The sequence below is a fragment of the Ranitomeya variabilis genome, chromosome 1, assembly GCF_051348905.1.
Source record: "Ranitomeya variabilis isolate aRanVar5 chromosome 1, aRanVar5.hap1, whole genome shotgun sequence".
In the NCBI taxonomy this organism is placed as follows: domain Eukaryota; kingdom Metazoa; phylum Chordata; class Amphibia; order Anura; family Dendrobatidae; genus Ranitomeya; species Ranitomeya variabilis.
In genome coordinates, this window is record NC_135232.1 from 647,234,231 (window position 1) to 647,256,454 (window position 22,224).

A 22,224-nucleotide genomic window follows, 5' to 3' on the forward strand; every position below is an offset into this window, starting at 1 on the left:
CTCTTTAAGAATGTGCTTGGTTTATTAAATGCAACATATACCAAGCTGGAAAAAAGTAAACACTGCCCTCTGGGCAAAACGGCAAAACAAAAATAAAACGCCGTCCTTCTCCTAACGGGGATCAGCCCGCTCAGGGTTGGCAATGTCCATGGTTCAGGTCCTTCAACGCAGGCACAAACACTTCCCTGTAGTGCTTCCTCATCAGATGCTGAACACTGCTGCCTTTGGAGGACAGCTATTTAACCCCTTAACGACCGCCGATACGCCTTTTAACGGCGGCAGTTAAGGGTACTTAAACCACTGGAAAAAGTGATAGCCCCCCCCCCCCCCAGAGTCGGATTTTCTCTGGGGTCTCGGTTGCCGAGGGTAGCCAAGACCCCAGAGAACATGATTCGGGTTTTTTTTTACCGACCCCCGAGTTGTGATCGCCGGTAATTAACAGTTTACCGGCGATCACAAAAAGAAAAACCACGCGATCTCCCTTTTAATTTCTCTGTCCTCCGATGTGATCGCACATCAGAGGACAGAGAAATGGGGTCCCCGATCGCCCCCCGATACTCACCTGTCTCCCCCGGTGCTCCTCGTGGCTCCCGATGGGCGCCGCCATCTTCCAGCAAAAAAATGGCGGGCGCATGCGCACCCGGAGGATCTTTGGAGTCTCGGCTGCCGGGGGTAGCCGAGACCCCAAAGAACATGATCGGGGTCGGTTCTTACCGACCCCTGTTTTGCGATCACCGGTAATTAACTGTTTACCGGCGGTCGCAAAAAAAAGAAAAAGCGATCGGTCATTCTCTGTCCTCTGATGTGATTGCACATCAGAGGACAGAGAAATAGGGGGATTCGGGGACCCTGCTATACTTACCGGTGTCCCTGGGTCCTCCTGCGTCCCCTTCTGCCCGCCGGCTTCTTCCTGTGGAAAGAAAATGGCGGGCGCATGCGCAGTGCGCCCGCTCTCTGCTGCCATCGGCCGGCAGGAGAGAGGAGTTGGGGCTAAAATTAGGGTTAGGGTTGGGGCTAAATTTAGGGTTAGGGTTCGGGCTAAATTTAGGGTTAGGGCTAGGGTTAGGCTTCTTTCACACTTGCGTCGGCCCGACGTACCTACGCACGTTGTGAAAATTGTGCACAACGTGGGCAGCGGATGCAGTTTTTCAACGCATCCGCTGCCCAGTCTGTCCTGGGGAGGAGGGGGCAGAGTTACGGCCACGCATGAGCGGAAATGGCGGACGCGAAGTACAAAAAAAAGGTTACATTGAACTTTTTTTGTGACGACGGTCCGCCAAAACACAACGGATCCAGTGCACTATGGACGCGACGTGTGGCCATCCGTCGGCAATACAAGTCTATGGGCAAAAAAGGCATCCTGCGGGCACATTTGCAGGATCCGTTTTTTGTCCAAAACGACGGATTGCGACGGATGCCACACGATGCAAGTGTGAAAGTAGCCTTAGGGTTGGGGCTAAAGTTAGGGCTAGGGTTAAGGTTAAATTTAGGGTTAGGGTTGGGGCTAAATTTAGGGTTAGGGCTAAAGTTAGGGTTAGGGCTAGGGTTGGGGCTAAAATTAGGGTTAGGGCTAGGGTTGGGGCTAAAGTTAGGTCTAGGGTTGAGGCTAAAGTTAGGGTTAGAGTTGGGATTAGGGTTTGGATTAGGGTTGGTATTAGGGTTAGGGTTGGCATTAGGGATACGTTTGGGATTAGGGTTAGGTTTGGGATTGGAGTTAAGGTTAGGGTTGGATTAGGGTTAGGGGTGTATTAGGATTAGGGTTAGGTTTGAGGTTAGGGTTGAGATTAGGATTAGGGGTGTGTTGGATTTAGGGTTTTGATTAGGGTTATGGTTAGGGTTGAGATTAGGGCTGTTTTGGGGTTAGGGTTGTGATTATCGTTAGGGTTGTTATTAGGATTATGGATCGGGTTGGGATTAGGGTTAGGGGTGTGTTGGGGTTAGGGTTGGAGTTAGAATTGGGGGGTTTCCACTGTTTAGGTACATCAGGGTCTCCAAACACGACAGCCAATTTTGCGCTCAAAAAGTCAAATGGTGCTCCCTCCCTTCTGAGCTCTGCCGTGCGCCCAAACAGTGGTTTACCCCTACATATGGGGTACCAGCATACTCAGGACAAATTGGACAACAACTTTTGGGGTCCAATTTCTCTTGTTACCCTTGTGAAAATGAAAAATTGGGGGCTAAAAAATCTTTTTTGTGGAAAATTTTTTATTTTTTATTTTCACGACTCTGCATTATAAACTTCTGTGAAGCACTTGTGCATTCAAAGTTCTCACCACATATCTAGATAAGTTACTTGGGGGGTCTAGTTTCCAAAATGGGGTCACTTGTGGGGGGCTTCCACTGTTTAGGCACATCAGGGGCTCTCCAAACGCGACATGGCATCCGATCTCAATTCCAGCCAATTCTACATTGAAAAAGTAAAACGGCACTCCTTATCTTCCAAGCTCTGCGGTGCGCCCAAACAGTGGTTTACCCCCACATATGGGGTATCGGCGTATTCAGGAGAAATTGCACAACAAAATTTATGGTTAAATTTCTGTTTTTACACTTGTGAAAAGAAAAAAAAAATAGTTCTGAAGTAAAATGTTTGCAAAAAAAAGTTAAATGTTTATTTTTTCCTTCCACATTGTTTCAGTTCTTGTAAAGCACGTAAAGGGTTAATAAACTTCTTGAATGTGGTTTTCAGCACCTTGAGGGGTGCAGTTTTTAGATTGGTGTCACACTTGGTTATTTTCTATCATATAGACCCCTCAAAATGACTTCAAATGTGATGTGGTCCCTAAAAAAAAAAATGGTGGTGTTAAAATGAGAAATTGCTGGTCAACTTTTAACCCTTATAACTCCCTAACAAAAAAAAATTGCTGATGTAAAGTACACATGTGGGAAATGTTATTTATTAACTATTTTTTGTGACATCTCTGTGATTTAAGGGCATAAAAATACAAAGTTTGAAAATTGCAAAATTTTACTAATTTTCGCCATATTTCCGTTTTTTTCATAAATAATCGCAAGTAATATCGAAGAAATGTTACCACTAACATGAAGTACAATATGTCACGAAAAAACAATCTCAGAATCAGCGGGATCCGTTAAAGCTTTCCAGAGTTATAACCTCATAAAGTGACAGTGGTCAGAATTGTAAAAATTGGCCCAGTCATTAAGAACCAAATTGGCTCTGTCACTAAGGGGTTAAGCCTGGGGTGTAGATAAGGTGGACATCCTCCCACCTGCCCTGTTTGTCCACATAAAAGCCAGTCCATTATGCAAATAACTTAACCTCTCACAACACTTAGTGTGCTGGAGGAAAATCCCTGGGTTTTAGATCACTGACACCATTAAGCGCAGTGAAACATATCTCCATTCCAGCACTTTTTCACACCGGATTCAGAAGCCGTTCAAAAGAAGGAACGTATGAACGTATGCGCAGCAAGTCGTTTTTACTTTAAAAATACCTATGTTCAGGGTTTTAAAGACTTCAAAAGGTAAAAAAAAAAAAAAATGAGCTAACCATTTTTTAGACTAATCCAATATCTGACAATACAAGTCAATGGGAAGGTTTCAAAGATTCATGGGGATCTTTCTGAGCATTTTCCTTCTCAAAAAACGGTAGCAGTTTCTTCATTAAGTGGAGGAAGACGGAGGCCAGGAAGTGCCAACTAATGACCCCTTCCCAAAAAAAAAATGCTGGCGCTCGGGAAAAGACCAGAAAAGATGATTCAGTTCAAAATTCAGTTTTTTATCCTGGAGCCTTTTCCTTTTGTAAAACTCAGTTGATTTTCATAGACGTCATGTGCACGTGCCCTAAGTGTTTGAGAGAATGTTTTGATGCCACAGGATACATTGCAAGGTCAGAAATGCGGGTTGTTGGATACTACACAAGTGCAATGAGCAGATCTTTTGCGGCTTGTCTATTTTTCTGTAAATTATCCTTTATCCCCTACTGTCGGCTTTTGTGAAAGGAACCGACCGAGTTCTTGCATATTGGCAATTTTAACTCGCAATCAAACACTAGATGAACCTTCAGAAACTGTATGAAATACTTCTATTAAAAACCAAAACAATAATTGGAAGCACAGGCATGTAATATGAAGACTGCACTGCTATGATTAGATCACAAAGGCTAGGTACACCTTGCATTTGTGCCCAATGTCGAGCGCAAATGCTCAGGGGGAACATCCTGGACCAGCGGCACAAGTTGGATGCTGAGGCATTCATCCACCATAAGGCTAGGTTCACATTGCGTTAGGGCAATCCGTTTAGCGCTAGCGGATTGCGCTAACGCAATGTATTTGTAGGGGTCGCGTTAACGTCCCCGCTCTCGCAGATCCGCGATCTGCGAGAGCAGGGAACGGACCTCGGGTGCGCCGCAGACGCTGCAAGCAGCGTCCGAGGCGCGCCACAAAAGAACGGCACCACTAGCGCGAGCCGAAAAAGGCACGCGCTAGCGATGCGCTTCAGGCAGAAACAACATTGCTGTCAATGGGTGCGCTAACGGACCCGTTGCATGGCGTTAATTGCGACATTTTCGCCGTGCAACGCTGTCCGTTAGCGATCACCCAATAACGCAATGTGAACCTAGCGTAAGGATCCTTTGTGTTTTGCCAAAGATATTGATCTCCTGTTATCGCTTTGTTATAGATAGCTAAGATTGGATGGTTTGCATTGCACGCAGTCCTGGAACAAACTAGAGCACCCCTCCTTGTCTCCAAAGTTCAGGTTTCGCATGCTTTAGCACTGCTAGGGTTAAGGCTCTGTTCACACATTGTCTAACTATTCTGTTTTTCTGTTCCATGTATCACACAGAAGCAGCCGGACCCCATTGATTTATATGGGTCCAATCTGAACTCCCAATTGGTGCCAGTTTTTACAACCATAGAACTTTTTTCTTCCATTCTAAAAACAAACAAACTGGGAATTAATAAAGGATTTGTCCACTTTATTTTTTTTATTTATAGAAGTGTTTTTGGCTAAACTTTTTTGCAATTGGGGTTTCATTAAAACTTTGCAAAGTTTTTCCCTCTGTAGCTGCTGTGTTTCTCTGTCAGCAAATTGGGTTAACTGAGAATCTGTCAATGAGCTCCAGTAGGAGAGTTAAGTAACTCCGATCTACCATTTCTTGAGCTCCTCTCGGCTGATTTATGACCACGGTCCACATCAAAGTTGAAAGTGCAGGTACACAAAGAGCTTTTAAAGCCACACCCTTCAAAATTTTAATGAAACTCCGAATTGTAAAAAAAAAAATTGCCCCTAAATGCATTCATTTAAAGCTTTAATGAAGGAAAAAAGAAAAGTGGACAAACCCTTGAAGACTGAATTGATGCTTCTTGGCACCCAACCCATAACTTGTGTGAATTGTGGTTAAAAATCAAATTTTTTTTATTTTTTCATTTTTTTTTGTATACCTGTTGTTTCAGAGACCCTTTTTTCAGGAAAAGTTGTCATGTATATGAATTAAGAATAATACTATTCCTGGTGTAACAGGCCAGATTAACTCCCGACCCAGAATATACCCGGGGTATAAATTGGTCTAGGCCAGATTATACTCCTCTGGGCCAGAATATACCCCAGCTGCTGTAGATCAGACTTTTCATGCTTTTGAGAACCATTGAGTGATATACTTAACGGGGCCTCATTCAGCGCACAGGGGCCCAGGCAGCACAGGGGGCCCGAGACAGCTCATGGGGCCCCAGACATGTCACAGGAGCCCCAGACATCACACAGGATTGAGTGATATACTCAAGAACGGGACCCTAGGCAGTGCACAGGGGGGCAGAGACAGTGAACAGTGTCCCAGGCAGCACACGGGGCCCCACACAGCACACGAGGGGGCAGAGACAGCGAATGGGGCCCCAGGCTACACTCGGGGAGGCAGAGACGCACCGAATGGGGCCCCAGGCAGCACACGGGGGGGGGGCTGAGGCAGCGAACGGGGTCCCAGGCAGCACACGTGCCCCCAAGCAGCATACAGGTGCCCCCAAGCAGCATACAGAGGCCCCTGGCAGCGCATGAGGGCCCCGGGCATCACACGGGGCAGAGACAGCGAACGGGGTCCCAGGCAACACACGGGGAGGCAGAGACAGCGAACGGGGTCCCCAGCTGCACACGGGGCCCCAGGCAGCCACAGGGGCCCCAAGCAGTGCACAGGGCCCCAGGCAGCATACAGAGGGCCCCAGGCAACACACGGGGCAGAGATAGCGAACGGGGTCCCAGGCAGTGCATCGGTGCCCCATGCAGTGTATCGGGGCCCCAAACATCACACGGGGGCCCCAGAAATCGCACTGGATTGAGTGATATATTCAAGAACGGGGCCCCAGACATCGCACAGGATTGAGTGATATATTCAAGAACGGGGCCCCAGACATTGCACAGGATTGAGTGATATATTCAAGAACAGGGCCCCAGACATCGCACAGGGTGTCCCACTCAGCGCACAGGAGGTCCCAGTCAGCACACAGGGGCCTTGCGTGCTGTCTCTTCCCCCCCCCCCCCCCCCCCTTGCGCGCTGTCTGGGGTCCCATGCGCTGTCTGCTCCTCTGTGCGCTGCCTGGGGCCCCTGTGCACTGCCTGGGGCCCCGTTCTTGAGTATATCACTCAATGGTTCTCAAAAGCCTGAAAAATCTGATCTACAGTAGCTGGGGCATATTCTGACCCGGAGGGGTATAATCTGGCCTAGGCCACTTTAACCCCTTGTATATTCTGGGCGAGGGGGGGTTAATCTGGCCTGATACACCGGTATATTCTATATTTTCATCAGTTTTCCCTTCTGACTGCCCTATCTAGAAATTGCAGTGCACTCTGAGCTGGTGGGTGCAAACTAACCTCAATGATGTCCTGACACACTAAAATCAGAAGTATTTCTCTTCTGCATTTTTGTTCAAACAGCAGAGGTATAGAGGAGATTGCGGAGAAGTCCTGAGCTGTGTAGATGTGAGTACAGCTCTGGCATAATACACTTGTTAGAAGAAAGCTGTAGCAAATTGTTTTCATGTGCTTGTGTGTAGCACGGCTTCTTTAAAGAGAACCTATCCTTGACCCTAGCTCTCTAAAACTCCCACCATGTCATTATTGAACCTCTTAGGCTTCTTTCACATTTCCGTCGGTACGGTCTATGGTGCATGTGAAACATCGCACTGCGCTCTGATGTCACCCGAGTGCAGTGCGATTCCTGTGGACTCCGGCAGTGGAAGAGATGAAGAAATCACTTTGTCTCCTCCGCACCTGTGCTGTGATTGTCTGATGCAAGAGGATCGGTGCACTGACACTGCTAACGCTCGCAGCAGAGCCGGAGTTAAGGGGCATTGGCATATTGCATCGGGTGCTATACGCTACTGTGACTCCGGCCTCATGCTCTACATTTTGGTGCACATATGTAGCTTACCATCCAGTATTTTTTCAGTTTGTTCCTCTTCATCATCATTATAGGTTCTGGTACTTCCTTTACTGACATGCATTGCTTGTACTTTTGTCTAACGGATTGCCAGACCTCGACCTTATAACTGAACCCACTACAAAGAAGGATAAGGGTCTTTTCACATTCAGCAGATTTCAAAAGGTGACACTTAGTTTTGGACATTAGTGCCCAAAATGACATAGATCCTGAAAAGCTTAATGCGTGGCTGTTGGTGTTTGTGCACTTGTAGGTTATGCTGGTCTTGAAGTCTGTCTTGTGCTGGTTGTCTCTGGCTGCTCCTCTGTATAAGGTATAGCTTCTTGGAGTAGGCAGTATACAGTCATGTGCTCCAGGACCTCACACCATTCCTGGGAGTAATCTCATCCCTTGTCTTCTGTAATACAGCAGCAGAACAAAAGCCCAGATCACATGTCCTCCTGGCCTGCTGGGCTCCTGGGAAAGATAAGACCAGAACAACACTGAGCTTCTGTCTTCCCAGCCAAACCCTCTCCAACCATCAGAAATCCTGGTACACGTGGAGGCAGAACCTGCCGTGCTTTATATAGGAATGGCTCTATTCTGTGGGGTTTGAAGAGTATTTTCCCCTCCCCAAAACATAAATCTAGAAATACTCTTATGTAGCAACAATTTTAAAGGGATTAGAAGAGGTTCCACTGATACATCTCAAATATCTTGAATGGCCATACGCCAAATTCGTGGACCAACAACAATCACGATGGACACTCCAAAAACCATAGATCCTACACAAAAAAACGGAGTAAGGCTGCCGTCACACTATCAGTATTTGGTCAGTATTTTACATCAGTATTTGTAAGCCAAAACCAGGAGTGGAACAATTAGAGGAACAGTATAATAGAAACATATGCACCACTTCTGTATTTATCACCCACTCCTGGTTTTGGCTTACACATACTGATGTAAAATACTGACCAAATACTGATAGTGTGACGGCAGCCTAAAAGTCCAAACCAAGTTTTAAAAAGTCAATATATTTTAATTACCAAATAACATACACAACAAGGCACATACGAAACTCACGTGTCAAAAGGACCCATATACTGTAGTAACAGACAGGGCTTGCTAGCAGACCTACATAAACATTGCACCTTTAAGTTATTTAGATGGCATATTTATAAAAAATTGCATAGTGCAAGAAAAGTGCATTAAATATAAAGAGAGAACTCCCGTGCATATGGCATTCATGAAATATAAATCTATTTGACTCCAAGTACGTAGTTGCTACAACGTGTGGGGAAATGCCCATTGAAGGACTGCTAGACTCACCCATCGAGTATCTGTCAGTATATGTCCAGTGGCAGCCCTGACACGCGTTTCACGTGGGCTTCCTGCCGGGGTGGGCTGTTCCGAGAGAGCCCACGCGAAATGCGTGTCAGGGCTGCCACTGGACATATACTAACAGATACCCGATGGGTGACAGCACGACAAACACCCGGTGTTCAGGGGTCGAACCTGAAGAGTACCACTGACTTTCTGGTGAAGTCCGTGTCCGAATAATAGGTGTTTTGTACAGACGTGGAACTTTACTGTTCGGGTTTGCCCACCTCTACATAGGATCTGCCAATCACAGTAGGCGATGTCACAGCTGATCCTTTTTTCACAATAACCTTTGCACACACATTTAGATGCTTCAGTACAATAGATGGGGTCAGGGTCTGTTCATTGTGGCTAATGTACATGTGGATTTCCAAAAACTACAGGGTTAGTATAAAAAATGTAAATTGAAAAAAAAAAAAAGCAAGTGTGAAAATTCAGACTTCTGTGGTTTTTTTTTTTTTTTTTGCCAAATGTAAAAAAAAAAGTTTTGCATTTAACCCCTTCGCGACCTTCACCGTACTAGTACTTCTCTGCGGGAGGTGCATTTGTGCCCAGAGCAGTATTAATATGGTGCCGCGATCGCGTGCGAGTGTCACCTGTTTGTGACAGCTGACACTCCGCAGCAACACCCATGATCAGTGCTAGCACCAATCAAGGGCATTTAACCCTGCCTGTCAGATCCTGATCTGACACTCTGCTGTGCAAAGTGTCAGATCAGCAATCTGGTATTACATAGTGATGTCTCATACTGGGACAATGTGATGAAGTAAAAAAAAAATAAAATATATATATATATATATATATATATATATATATATATATATATATATATATATATATATATATATATATATATATATATATATATATATATATATCCCCAATTAAAGAAAAAAAAAATGTTTCCAATAAATTTATTTATGTAAATAAAAAAAACAATAAAAGTACATATATTTGGTATCGCAGCATCTGTAACGACCCGCTCTATATAACTGTCCTGCTAGTTAACCTGTTCAGTGAACACCATAAAAAAAAAAGGTTAAAAAAAAGCTTTATCATCATACCGCCGAACAAAAAGCGCAATAAAAAAGACGGATGTAAATAAAAATGTTACTGCTGAAAACGTCATCTTGTCCCGCAAAAAACAAGCTGCCATACAGCTCCATCAGCCGGAAAATAAGTGTTAGCTCTCCGAATAAAGCGATGCAAAAATAATTTTTTCTATAAAGGTTTGTGTTAAAGCGCCAAAAAAAAAAAAAAAATATATATATAAATGATGCATCTCTGTAATCGTACTGACCAGAAGAATAAAACTGCCTTACCAATCTTGCCACACATGGAATGGTATTAAAAAAATCAAAAAATAAAAAAAATAAAAATCCCTGAATTGCTGGTTTTGTTCATTCTGTCTCCCAAAAATCAGAATAGAAAGTGATCAAAAAATGTCATTTGCCTGATAATGGTAGCAATAAACAGTCAGCTTAGCCCGCAAAAAACAAGCCATAACATGACTGTTGGCTGATATGGAAAAAATTATAGCTCTCAAAATATGGTGATGCAAAAACTAGTTTTTGCGATAAAAAGCGTCTTTTAGTGTGTGACAGCAGCCAAACATAAAAGCATGATATAAATCTGGTGGACGATTCCCTATAATGAGGCAGACGGAGGCACTGTGGACACCGTCTGACCTGTTATCCGGCGGTGTCCGTCTTTTTAGGATTGCATAAAAGTGCCTTCGGCCACAGTTTTGTGCACTTCTGGAAAAAAAAAGGACACCGCGAAACAGAGGCCAGACGGAGTCCAGAGTACCTCTGCTGCCTCACTACAGTGAATGGATCCATCGGGGGTCTAATCTGAATCACTTCACTCAGAGATTTAGATGGAAACCCCAAACTAAGTGTTTAGTGTAGATCGCCAGATAAATGTGATATCAAACGTTGTGTAAAATGTTAAAAGCAAGTCCCCACTCAGATCTGTCATCTGTTAATGGAAATATATGGGCTTCCACAGTGCTGGTAGCATAAAGGCTCTGGAAAAGCAAATGGCTCCTCACGACTTAGGCTACTTTCACACTAGCGTCGTTTAGGAGAAAAAACGCATCCTGCAAAGTTGTCTGCAGGATGCGTTTTTCCCCATAGACTACATTACCGACGCTTTGCGACGGTTACGTCGTGTTTTGGCGCACCGCCGCCACAAAGAAAGTTACATGTAACATTTTTTTGTGCGTCTAGTCCGCCATTTTCGACCGCGCATGCACGTCCGGACCTCCGCCCCCTCCTCCCCGGACCTTACAATGGGGCAGCGGAAGCGTCGTAATACTGCTTCCGCTGCCCCCGTTGTGCTTTTCTTTCACAGCATGCGTCGGTACGTCGGCCCGACGCACTGCGACGGGCCCGTACCGACTCTAGTGTGAAAGCAGCCTAAAAGAAAATTAACAAATTCTCTGCTCCCAAATGCCCCCCTTCTTTCTGAGCTCCAGTGTGCATAAACCACAATTAGTGCCCACATGTTTGGCAATTCTGTAGTGATGAGAGCCCACCTAATTTACAGGTGCGTGTCTCCAGAAGCACGGGCTGGGCATAATGTTCTGGTTACTACCGCTTACTGGTTACTACAATGGCAGTTTGCAATTGTTACTCAGTAACATCCACTGCTGCCTGTTTCTGAAAAACACCCATGTAGTCAAAATCATCACTACATCTGTAGATAAATTCCCAAAGGGTTATAATTTCCAAAATTGTGTCACTTGAGGTGTGTCTGCTCTTCTAGCACTTAGGGGCTCTTTATATAGAATCCACAAACTAGTCTAGGACAATCAGCGTTCCAGGAGGCAAATAGCGCTCTGTTCCTCCTGAGTCTCTCCGTATGGCTAATTAGTACTGTTCTGCCACATATGGGGTATTTCTACATTTAGCAGAAATTGTGGGACAAATTCTGGTGCCATTTTTACTCATTTCCCAGTGTGAAAATGTAAAACTTGGGACTAACACAATCTTAGTGGTAAAAATGTACCGTAAATTTTTTGTTTTTTCTTCACTTCCCAATGGTATAAAAGTCTGGCACACACCTGTGGTGTCAATATAATCACTGCACCCCTAGATGAATTCATTGAGAGGTTTAGGCTATGTGCACATGATGCGGATTTAGTGCGGATCCGCAGCGTTCTTTTCCGCTCAGAAACGCTGCAGATCCGCACTGTGATTTACAGTACAATGTAAACCAATGTAAAAAAAAAAAAAAAAAAGCTGTGCACATGGTGCGGAAAAATCACTGCGGAATTGCTGAGGATTTAAAAGAAGTGCATGTCACTACTTTTGTGCGCATCTGCAGCGTTTCTGCACCCTTCCATAATAGAAATCCGCAGTGGGAAAAACTGCAGAAAATCCGCACAAAAACCGCACTAAAAATCCGCAGCTGCGGTTTCTGCCAGGAGATGCAGATTTTTGTGCAGAAAATTCTGCATCTCTTTTCTTACGTGTGCACATAGCCTTAGTTTGTAAAATGGGGTTGCTTATGGGGGGGATTCTGTTGATGAAACATGGCACCCTCAAACAAGCGCAGCAAAATCTGCACTGTAATATGACTAATATGGCGCTACTTCCCTTCGGAGCTTTACAGTGTGCCTCAAAAGTAGTTACATATAGGGTATCTGTGAACTCAGGAGAAATTACAAAACAAACTTTAGGGTTAGTTTTCTCCTTTTGCCCTAGTGAAAGTACATAATTTGAAGCAAAAAAGATTTTTGTGGGAAGAATGAATTGTTTTATATTTTTTATTTTTTTTATCACTGCTTAATGTCATAAACTTCTGTGAAGCAACTGGAGGGTTCATGGTACTCAGTACACATCTAGATAAGTTCCCAAAGGGGTCTAGTTTCCAAAATAGTGTGACTTATGGGGGGGTTTCCACTGTTTAGGCACATCAGGGGCTCTCCAAATGCAACATGGCATCTGCTAATTATTCCATCAAATTTTGCATTCAAAATGTCAAATGGCGCTCCTTCCCTTTCGAGCCCCGCCGTGTGCCCAAACAGTAGTTTTACCCCACATAATGGGTATCTGCCTACTCAGGAGAAATTGCCCAACAAATTGTATGGAGCAATTTCTCCTGTTACCCTTGCAAAAGTAGAGAAAGTAAATAGGTCTAAAGGAAAATTTTTGTGAAGGAAAATGCAAATTGTCTCTACAGAGAGGAAAGAAAAGTAAATGTGTTTTTCCTTCCACATTCCAAAGAATCCTTTGAAGCACGAGAAGAGTTAATAAAGTTCTTGAATGTGGTTTTGAGTACTGTGAGGGGTGCAGTTTTTAGAATGGTGTCATTTTTGAGTATTTTCTGTCATATAGGCCCCTCAATGTCAATTCAAGTGTGAGGTGGTCCCTAAAAAAAAAATTGTTTTCTAAATTTTGTTTAAAAAAAAAAATTGCTGGTCGGCTTTTAACCCTTATAAATGTGTGTGTATATGTATATGTATATGTATATATATATATATATATATATATATGTGTATGTATGTACCGTATATACTCGAGTATAAGCCGACCCCCCTAATTTTGCCACCAAAAACTGGGAAAACTTATTGACTCGAGTATAAGCCTAGGGTGGAAAATGCAGCAGCTACCGGTGAATTTCAAAAATAAAAATAGATGCTCTATACCGTTCATTATGGCCCCATAGCTGTGCCATATAGTGCTCTGCACCATTATTGCCCCATAGCTGTGCCATATAGTGCTCTGCACCATTATTGCCCCATAGCTGTGCCATACAGTGCTCTGCACCATTATTGCCCCATAGCTGTGCCATACAGTGCTCTGCACCATTATTGCCCCATAGCTGTGCCATACAGTGCTCTGCACCATTATTGCCCCATAGCTGTGCCATATAGTGCTCTGCACCATTATTGCCCCATAGCTGTGCCATACAGTGCTCTGCACCATTATTGCCCCATAGCTGTGCCATACAGTGCTCTGCACCATTATTGCCCCATAGCTGTGCCATATAGTGCTCCGCACCGTCCATTATTGCCCCATAGCTATGCCATACAGTGCTCTGCACCATTATTGCCCCATAGCTGTGCCATATAGTGCTCTGCACCATTATTGCCCCATAGCTGTGCCATATAGTGCTCTGCACCATTATTGCCCCATAGCTGTGCCATACAGTGCTCTGCACCATTATTGCCCCATAGCTGTGCCATACAGTGCTCTGCACCATTATTGCCCCATAGCTGTGCCATACAGTGCTCTGCACCATTATTGCCCCATAGCTGTGCCATACAGGGCTCTGCACCATTATTGCCCCATAGCTGTGCCATACAGTGCTCTGCACCATTATTGCCCCATAGCTGTGCCATACAGTGCTCTGCACCATTATTGCCCCATAGCTGTGCCATACAGTGCTCTGCACCATTATTGCCCCATAGCTGTGCCATACAGTGCTCTGCACCATTATTGCCCCATAGCTGTGCCATACAGTGCTCTGCACCATTATTGCCCCATAGCTGTGCCATACAGTGCTCTGCACCATTATTGCCCCATAGCTGTGCCATATAGTGCTCTGCACCGTCCATTATTGCCCCATAGCTGTGCCATACAGTGCTCTGCACCATTATTGCCCCATAGCTGTGCCATATAGTGCTCTGCACCATTATTGCCCCATAGCTGTGCCATACAGTGCTCTGCACCATTATTGCCCCATAGCTGTGCCATATAGTGCTCTGCACCGTCCATTATTGCCCCATAGCTGTGCCATACAGTGCTCTGCACCATTATTGCCCCATAGCTGTGCCATATAGTGCTCTGCACCGTCCATTATTGCCCCATAGCTGTGCTGCTGCTGCAATAAAAATAATAAAACACATACTCACCTGTCTTGCTTGCAGCTCCTCGGCGTCCCGTCCCGGCGTCTGTCTGCACTGACTGATCAGGCAGAGGGCAGCGCGCACACTATATGCGTCATCGCGCCCTCTGACCTGCAGAGTCAGTGAGGAGAGACGCCGGGAAGATGGAGACAGCGCCCGGCGTGTGGAACGCGGACAGGTGAATATGACATACTTACCTGCTCCCGGCGTCCCGCTCCTTCCCCCGGACAGCTGGTCTTCGGTGCCGCAGCCTCTTCCTCTGTCAGCGGTCACCGGCACCGCTGATTAGAGAAATGAATTATGCGGCTCCGCCCCCATGGGAGGTGGAGCAGCCTATTCATTTCTCTAATGAGCGGTCCCACGTGACCGCTGAACAGGGGAAGAGCTGTGGCACCCGGAGACCGTGGGACGGGGAGGGGGAGCGTCAGGATCGCCGGGACTAGGTAAGTATGCCTCCGCGCCCTCTCCCCCCTCACCCGCCGACCGTGACTCGAGTATAAGTCGAGGGGGCACTTTCAGCCCAAAAATTTGGGCTGAAAATCTCGGCTTATACTCGAGTATATACGGTATGTATATATATGTAGCATTTATTAGCTATGTACTCAGACTGGCTAGCAGCCGTAAATCATGCAGCTGAGTCAACAAAACCTAAATCTCCGAGCAGTCACAAGTACTCGGAGACCGGGAAAACCCGAGCAACGAGTATACTCGCTCATCACTAATACTCACCTTTCCGCCATAGTCCATTTAATACAGAGTGTCCCACGTTGCTCACCTGGCTGCCGGTGAAAATAATCACAGTGTGCTAGTGGGGATCTCACCTGTTGTGAATTCTGCTCTTGGGCTCCCTCCGGTGGTTGTAAGTGGTAGCGCTGCTGTCTCTGAATCGCAGCATTTATCAGGTGTGTTCACTTTTTGCAATTTTGACTGGGCTATTTAGTCTTGCTTCACCCTTTAGTCAGTGCCAGTTGTCCATTGTTCCTGGAGGATTCACATCTCTGCCTGGTCTCTCCTGCTTTGCAGTTCTTTTCAACAAAGATAAGTTCTGGCCTTGATTTTTTTGCTGTCCACATGCTGTGGCCTTATTGTTCAGTTCTTTTCCATGTTTTTGTCTTGTCCAGCTTGGTCTGTATAAGGATTTGTTTAGCCAAGCTGGTATCTCTGGAGATGCAGATATACCCTCCATATCTTTAGTTAGCTGTGGAGTTTTTGTATTTTCTGTGGTGGATATTTTCTAGTGTTTTAATACTGACCGCATAGTACTCTGTCCTATCCTTTCTATTTAGCTAGAAGTGGCCTCCTTTGCTAAATTCTGACTTCAGTCTGTGTATGTTTTTTCCCTCTCCTCTCACAGTCAATATTTGTGGGGGGCTGTCTATCCTTTGGGAATTTTCTCTGAGGCAAGATAGTTTTCCCTTTTCTATCTCTAGGGGTAATTAGTCCTCCGGCTGTGTCGAGATGTCCAGGGAGTGCTAGGTACATTCCACGGCTACTTCTAGTTGCGGTGTTAAGTTCAGGGTCTGCGGTCAGTACAGGTACCACCTTTTCCAGAGTACGTCTCATGCTGCTCTTAGGCCACCAGATCATAACACTCACCTAGGTCACCGCAGTTCATCCCGGCTGCGAACGGAGCCTCAGTGACGTCACTGAGGCTGCACTCACAGCATCTCATTCTTTAGTGGTTCTCAGCCTGGACAGTCGCATCTTGTCACCTTCCAGGTTGAAAACCAATTATCCCTTAGAAATGGATTATGGCGTGGGACAGAACGACTGACAGGTATGGTATATTGTTGGGTTTTTTTTTTGAGCTTCGTTGGAATTAGGAGAGGTCGGAAGTATGGTTTAATTGAGATTATTAAAGGGGTCTGTGTCATTCTTTCATTTAAAGACTTAATTCTAAGTGTCTGTTTTCTTACAATGTGACACTGGGGTTAGTAATAGGGAGTCTTATTGATGCCTCTCCATTACTAACCTCGGGGCTTGATGTCACCTGACAGTGACATCAACCCCCCCCCAACTATCACCCCACTTGCCACCGCTACAGGGCAAGTGGGAAGAACCGGGCAAAGCACCAGGATTGGCTCATCTAATAGATGTGCCTTTTCTGGGCAGCTGCAGGCTGCTATTTTTAGGCTGGGTGGGGTCAATATCCATGGCCCCTTACCAGCCTGAGAATACCAACCCCCAGCTGTCTGGTTTAGCAACATTGGTTGTCAAAAATGGGGGGAACCACAAGCTGTTTTTTTTTTTTACATTATTTATTTAAATAATTAAAAAATAAAGTGGGGGGACCCCTCTATTGTTGATAACCAGCCTTGCTGAAGGTTACAGCCCCCAGCTGAGTGTTTTGCCTGGCTGATTACCAAAAATAATAGGCGGAACCCATGCCGTGGTTTTTTTTTTAATTATTTACAGCGCAGGAGTGGCAGAAGAATACTCCCATTTGCCGCTCCTGCTCTCGCTGTTATTAGCGGCAGCAGGTTTCGATTGATGGAAGCAGTTGTCCTATCAGCTGATACCAGTGACGGGGAAGTAAACTTTATTCCTCTGATCACAGCTGAGTGCTCCCGCTGTCTTTTGACGGCTCTCTGACAGGCAGGAATGATTTCGCCGCCTATCAGAAACTGTGTTTGCCGTGCTGTCATGCACATGACAGCGCAACAAACATCCGGTGTTCGGGCAGCCAAACCCGAAGAGTAACACTGACTTCCTGGTGAAGTCTGTGTTCGGTGTCCGTGCCCAAACAGTAGGTGTTCGGTGCGTATGCTGAATTTTACTGTTCGGGTTTGCCCATCTCTTCAAACAATTACTTCTTACACCTCTCAACTGGAATTTTTGACCACTCTTCTTTTGCAAACTGCTCCAACAGCAATTTTAAGATCTCTCCACAGGTGTTAAATGGGATTTAGATCTGAACTCATTAGTGGCCACTTCAGAACTCTCCAGCACATTGTTTCCTTCCATTTCTGGGTGCTTCTTGAAGTATGTTTGGGGTCATTGTCCTGCTCGAAGACCCAAGACCTAGGACGCAAACCCCGCTTTCTGACGCTAAAATGCGACCTCAAATCCTTTGCTAATCTTCAGATTTCATGATTTTGTGTTGTTCCAATACACACAGGAAATAAACTTGTATAACAAAACATGTGTAATCACAATTATTTTTTAGGGGAAATACTTCATTATCTGGAACAATTTCAAGGGTGCAACACTTCTGGCCATGATAGTGTGTGTGTGTGTGTGTGTGTGTGTGTAATATATATATTATACAGAAATCTTAGGAGCTCTCGCTATTTCCGATAGGCCTAATTGTTTAGACTCCCATTTTGTCTTCTGTTTAGAAGGCTTCTCAGTAGTTTCATTATCGTCACAGACAGGATTACAATGAAAAATAGTGCCTCTATACAGCAAATAACACATTCACAATCTGTGATGCTACAACTCGCCTTCTCCCTTAAAAATTACTGTGATGGCAGCATGCTCATGCAAAACCCTATGGCTATGCTCACATATTGTGTTTATGCTGCAGGTCTTTAAGGCTATGTGCACACGTAAGAAAAGAGGTGTAGAATTTTCTGCACAAAATCCGCAGCTCCTGGCAGAATCCGCAACTGTGGTTTTTATGCGGATTTGCCGCGGATTTTATGCGGTTTTTGCCACTGCGGATTTCTATCATGGAGGGGTGCAGAAACGCTGCAGATCCGCACAAAAGTAGTGACATGCACTTCTTTGAAATCCGCAGCAATTCCGCACTGATTTTTCCGCACCATCTGCACAGCTTTTTTTTTTCCCCCATTCACAAACATTGTACTGTACATCACAGTGCGGATCTGCAGCGTTTCTGCACGGTAAAATCCGCTGTGCACCGTGTGCACATAGCCTTAAGGCTTCTTTCACACTAGCGTCGGGCTCGACCCGTCGCAGTGCGTCGGGCCGAGGTTACCAACGCTAGCGTTGTATACGCCGCACAACGGGGGCAGCGGATGCATTTTTCCAGCGCATCCGCTGCCCCATTGTGAGGTGCGGGGAGGTGGGGGCGGAGTTCCGGCCGCGCATGCGCGGTCGGAAAAAGCGGACCGTCGGCAGCAAAAAAGTTACATGTAACGTTTTTTGCAGCCGACGGTCCGCCACAACACGCAATGCGTCGTTAATGTTAGTCTATGGACAAAAAACGCATCCTGCAAGCACTTTTGCAGGATGTGTTTTTTGACCAAAACGAAGCATTGCGACGGAGGACAAAAAACGCCAGTGTGAAAGTAGCCTAAGCTGTTTACAAAACAGGTTTTTGCTTAGTTTTGATGTGGTGGTTTTTGTTGTTGTTGTTTTCTTTTATATATTTGTCCGGGTGCATTTGTCAGTGCATGCTGATGAAGTTTAATGTTTGGTTTTTGTTTTTTTTTTTAAATATCATTCAACTTCATTAGGTTTTGGCACCAAAAATGCAGCAAAACTTGATACGTGCGTTTTTCCAGCTTTTTTTTTTTTTTTTTTTACACTATACATTGCTTTCAGTGGGTGGAAAATGCTGAATGAAGTGACATGCTGCATTTTGCAAAAAAAAAAAAAGGTCTTTGACAAGTCAGGGGAAAAAAAGGTGTGTGCATGAGATTTCTGAAATCTCATAGACTTTGCAGGTACTGCTGCTAAAAATTTTGCAACATGTGATCATCGCCTAATACGGTCTATCTCCATCTCAAATTTGTGAAAGCGCAATTTGAATAAAAAACAAAACAAATGTAGTGTCTGGTCGGGAAATTTATGTGTGATCTATATTCATTCGTATTTTCAAGTTTTTCATTTATATATTTGCCAATTTGTAGGTCTGTCACAGTAACAATTATTCTTTTTTTTTTCTTTTTAAAGTTTTAATTCTGGAAATGGTAGAGAATTCAGACCTCAGCAACAAGATCCTAAAGATTACAGACTTTGGCCTTGCAAGAGAATGGCATCGGACCACCAAGATGAGTGCGGCAGGGACATATGCCTGGATGGCTCCGGAAGTTATTCGCTCCTCAATGTTCTCAAAGGGTAGCGATGTCTGGAGGTAAGGGGTCTCCGAAAGATGTGAACAAAATCTGTGTAGTCACAGTAAATTAAAGCAACAGAGGTCGTGAAGTCCAAAACGCATACCTTTAATAATACATTCTTGCTGATCTCTTGGGTTCTGACTGCAGGGAATAGAAAAGCGCTGTCCCTCCTATCTCCAGCACACCCCTAGATGATGAGTGCAGTGTTTTTTTTTTGTTTTTTTTTTGGGGGGAAGGATGGAACCAAAGTGAATATTTAATTTGTGATGAGCGAGTGTGCTCGTTAGTCGAGTTTTCCGAGCATGCTCTAGTTTTCTGAGCATGCTCGGGTATTCTTCTGAGTATCTTGGGTGTGGTCGTAGATTGTTTGAGTCCCCTCAGCTGCATGATTTGCGGCTGTTTGACAGCCTGAATACAGGCTGCTCCCTAACAAACAGGCAACCCCTGCATGTGTTCAGGTTTTCCAGCAGCTGCAAATTATGCAGCGGAGGGGACTCAAACATAATCTACGAGCACGCCCAAATTACTCGAAGAATACCCGAGCATACCCGGAAAACTCGAGTAACGAGCACACTCGCTCATCACTAGTGATGACCTTATTTCCTGTTGAAACCAAATTGACCTGATGATGGAAACGTTTTAAAAAAATGCATAAGACAGCATTCATGAAGACTGATGCACTAAAATGAAACCATTTTTTTTTTTTTTTTCAATTTTGTTAAAAAGACATGGCAAGTTAGCAGACGCGCATGTAATGGTATTATCCTGGTCCGTTTTGTATGATGAGCAGTGTATTAGCTGTATACACAATAGATTCTCAAACCCTGGCGTGATGTATACCACAGCGGTGATAAGTGGAACCGAGAGCCAACATGGAGTGACTTTCTTCTCTTTCCTACAGCTATGGAGTCCTGCTGTGGGAGTTGTTGACTGGTGAAGTACCTTTCCGGGGGATTGATGGATTAGCTGTTGCTTATGGAGTTGCCATGAATAAGCTGTCGCTTCCGATTCCCTCCACCTGCCCAGAACCCTTTGCCAGACTTATGGAAGGTGAGGTACCATGTGCACAGTTAGTCACGCAAGACAGATGCTGTGTGCCATTTTGCATGCAATGTTGCATCTTTACTTTTGCAAGTTTAAGAGCTGAAATTAAAAGCTCTTGTATGCCTGGGTTAAAGGGTTATTCTCATAAGATGGGGGAATAACTTGCTGATCACTGGAAACAACTGGTCTCTGGGGCGCCACGAGAGTCTTAAGTGTGTGCACATCCATTCCATTCAAGTACCGCTCTACTCAGTCTAGGGGACTGCCGAAAACAGCACATCCTATGCTCAGCTTCTCATGGCAGGCTCCTTTACAATGAATGGATTGTCATTTACGCTTGTACACTTCTGCTCCATTCACTCAGATCTACCTCTCTGGTCCAGATGTCGCCTATCTGCTGTCCGGAACCCCAGAATGTCTATTAGCCCTACCTCCACCTTCTTCTCTCGCTTCCTAAGGCTCAATGTGGACAAAACCGATCTCGTCACCTTTCCTCCCTCTTGCCTAACCCCATCTGATCTATCACAATAAATAGCACGCTGTCCCCTGTACCCCTTGTAACCTGTCTTTTTGAGTAACCCAAGACTCTGCCCTGTCCTTCAAACTGCGCATCCAAGCTCGTCACCTCCTATCGCCTCCAACTTAAATTTTTTTTCCCAGAGTCTCAACTCTGACTGTCCTAAAATGTTAATGTATGCACTCCTCATCGCCCACTTTTACAACTGCAATATCCTCTTCTGTGGCCTCCCTGCTAACTCTCGCACCTCTCCAGTCTGTCCTTAAGGGTATGTGCACACGTTGCGGATTGGCCTGTGGAATTTTCCGCATAGAATCTATATCTCTTGGCAGAAAACGCAGGCCAAAATGCTTGCTGATTTAATGCAGAATTAATGCAGATTTCTTGCAGATTGTCATGCATTTTTTGATGTGCAGATTTGCCTTACTCCATGTATAGTCAATGGGTGCAGAAGCGCTGCATTTCCACACAAAGAATTGACATGCTGCGGAAAAAACACGCAGCGAATCCACACGGCTTTTTCCGCAGCAAGTGCACAGCAATTCTCAAATTCTCATTGAATATCATTCTATACTACACTGCGGATTTGATGCAATTCCATGCGTCCAAAAACACTGCGGAAACACATCAAAACCCGCAACTTGTGCACATAGCCTTACTCTGCTGACTGACTAATCCACTTCTCTCCTCACTATTCCTTCTTTTCTCCCTTCTGGTAATCCCTTCACTGGCTCCCAAAATATGAACTACGATATGACGTTTCTTCCCTTCTGAGTTTTACACTGTGCCTCAAAAGTAGTTTTCGATCACATATCAGAGTACTCCTGTTTTTCCTGTTACCCTTGTCAAAAAAAAAAAAAAAATTGGGCTAAAATAACATTTTTGTTGGAAAAATGTGGTGTTTTTTTATTTTTATTTTCACAACGCTACGTTAAAAACTTCTGTGAAGCACCTGGGGGTTCAAAGTACTCACCACACATCTAGATACATTTCTTGAGGGGTCTAGTTCCAAAAAGGGGTCACTTGTTTGTGGTTT

The 22,224-nt window shown here is 44.9% G+C and overlaps 1 protein-coding gene across 1 annotated transcript in view; it reads left to right on the plus strand.

Annotated features, from left to right (window-relative positions):
* The window catches only part of MAP3K9 (mitogen-activated protein kinase kinase kinase 9), an 88,090-nt gene that overhangs the window by 38,779 nt on the left and 27,087 nt on the right, over positions 1 to 22,224 (plus strand). The window contains exons 3-4 of the mRNA XM_077262228.1: positions 19,464 to 19,644; positions 20,529 to 20,677. Coding sequence (XP_077118343.1) covers positions 19,464 to 19,644; positions 20,529 to 20,677 — 330 coding nt within the window. The remainder of the gene's footprint in view (positions 1 to 19,463; positions 19,645 to 20,528; positions 20,678 to 22,224) is intronic.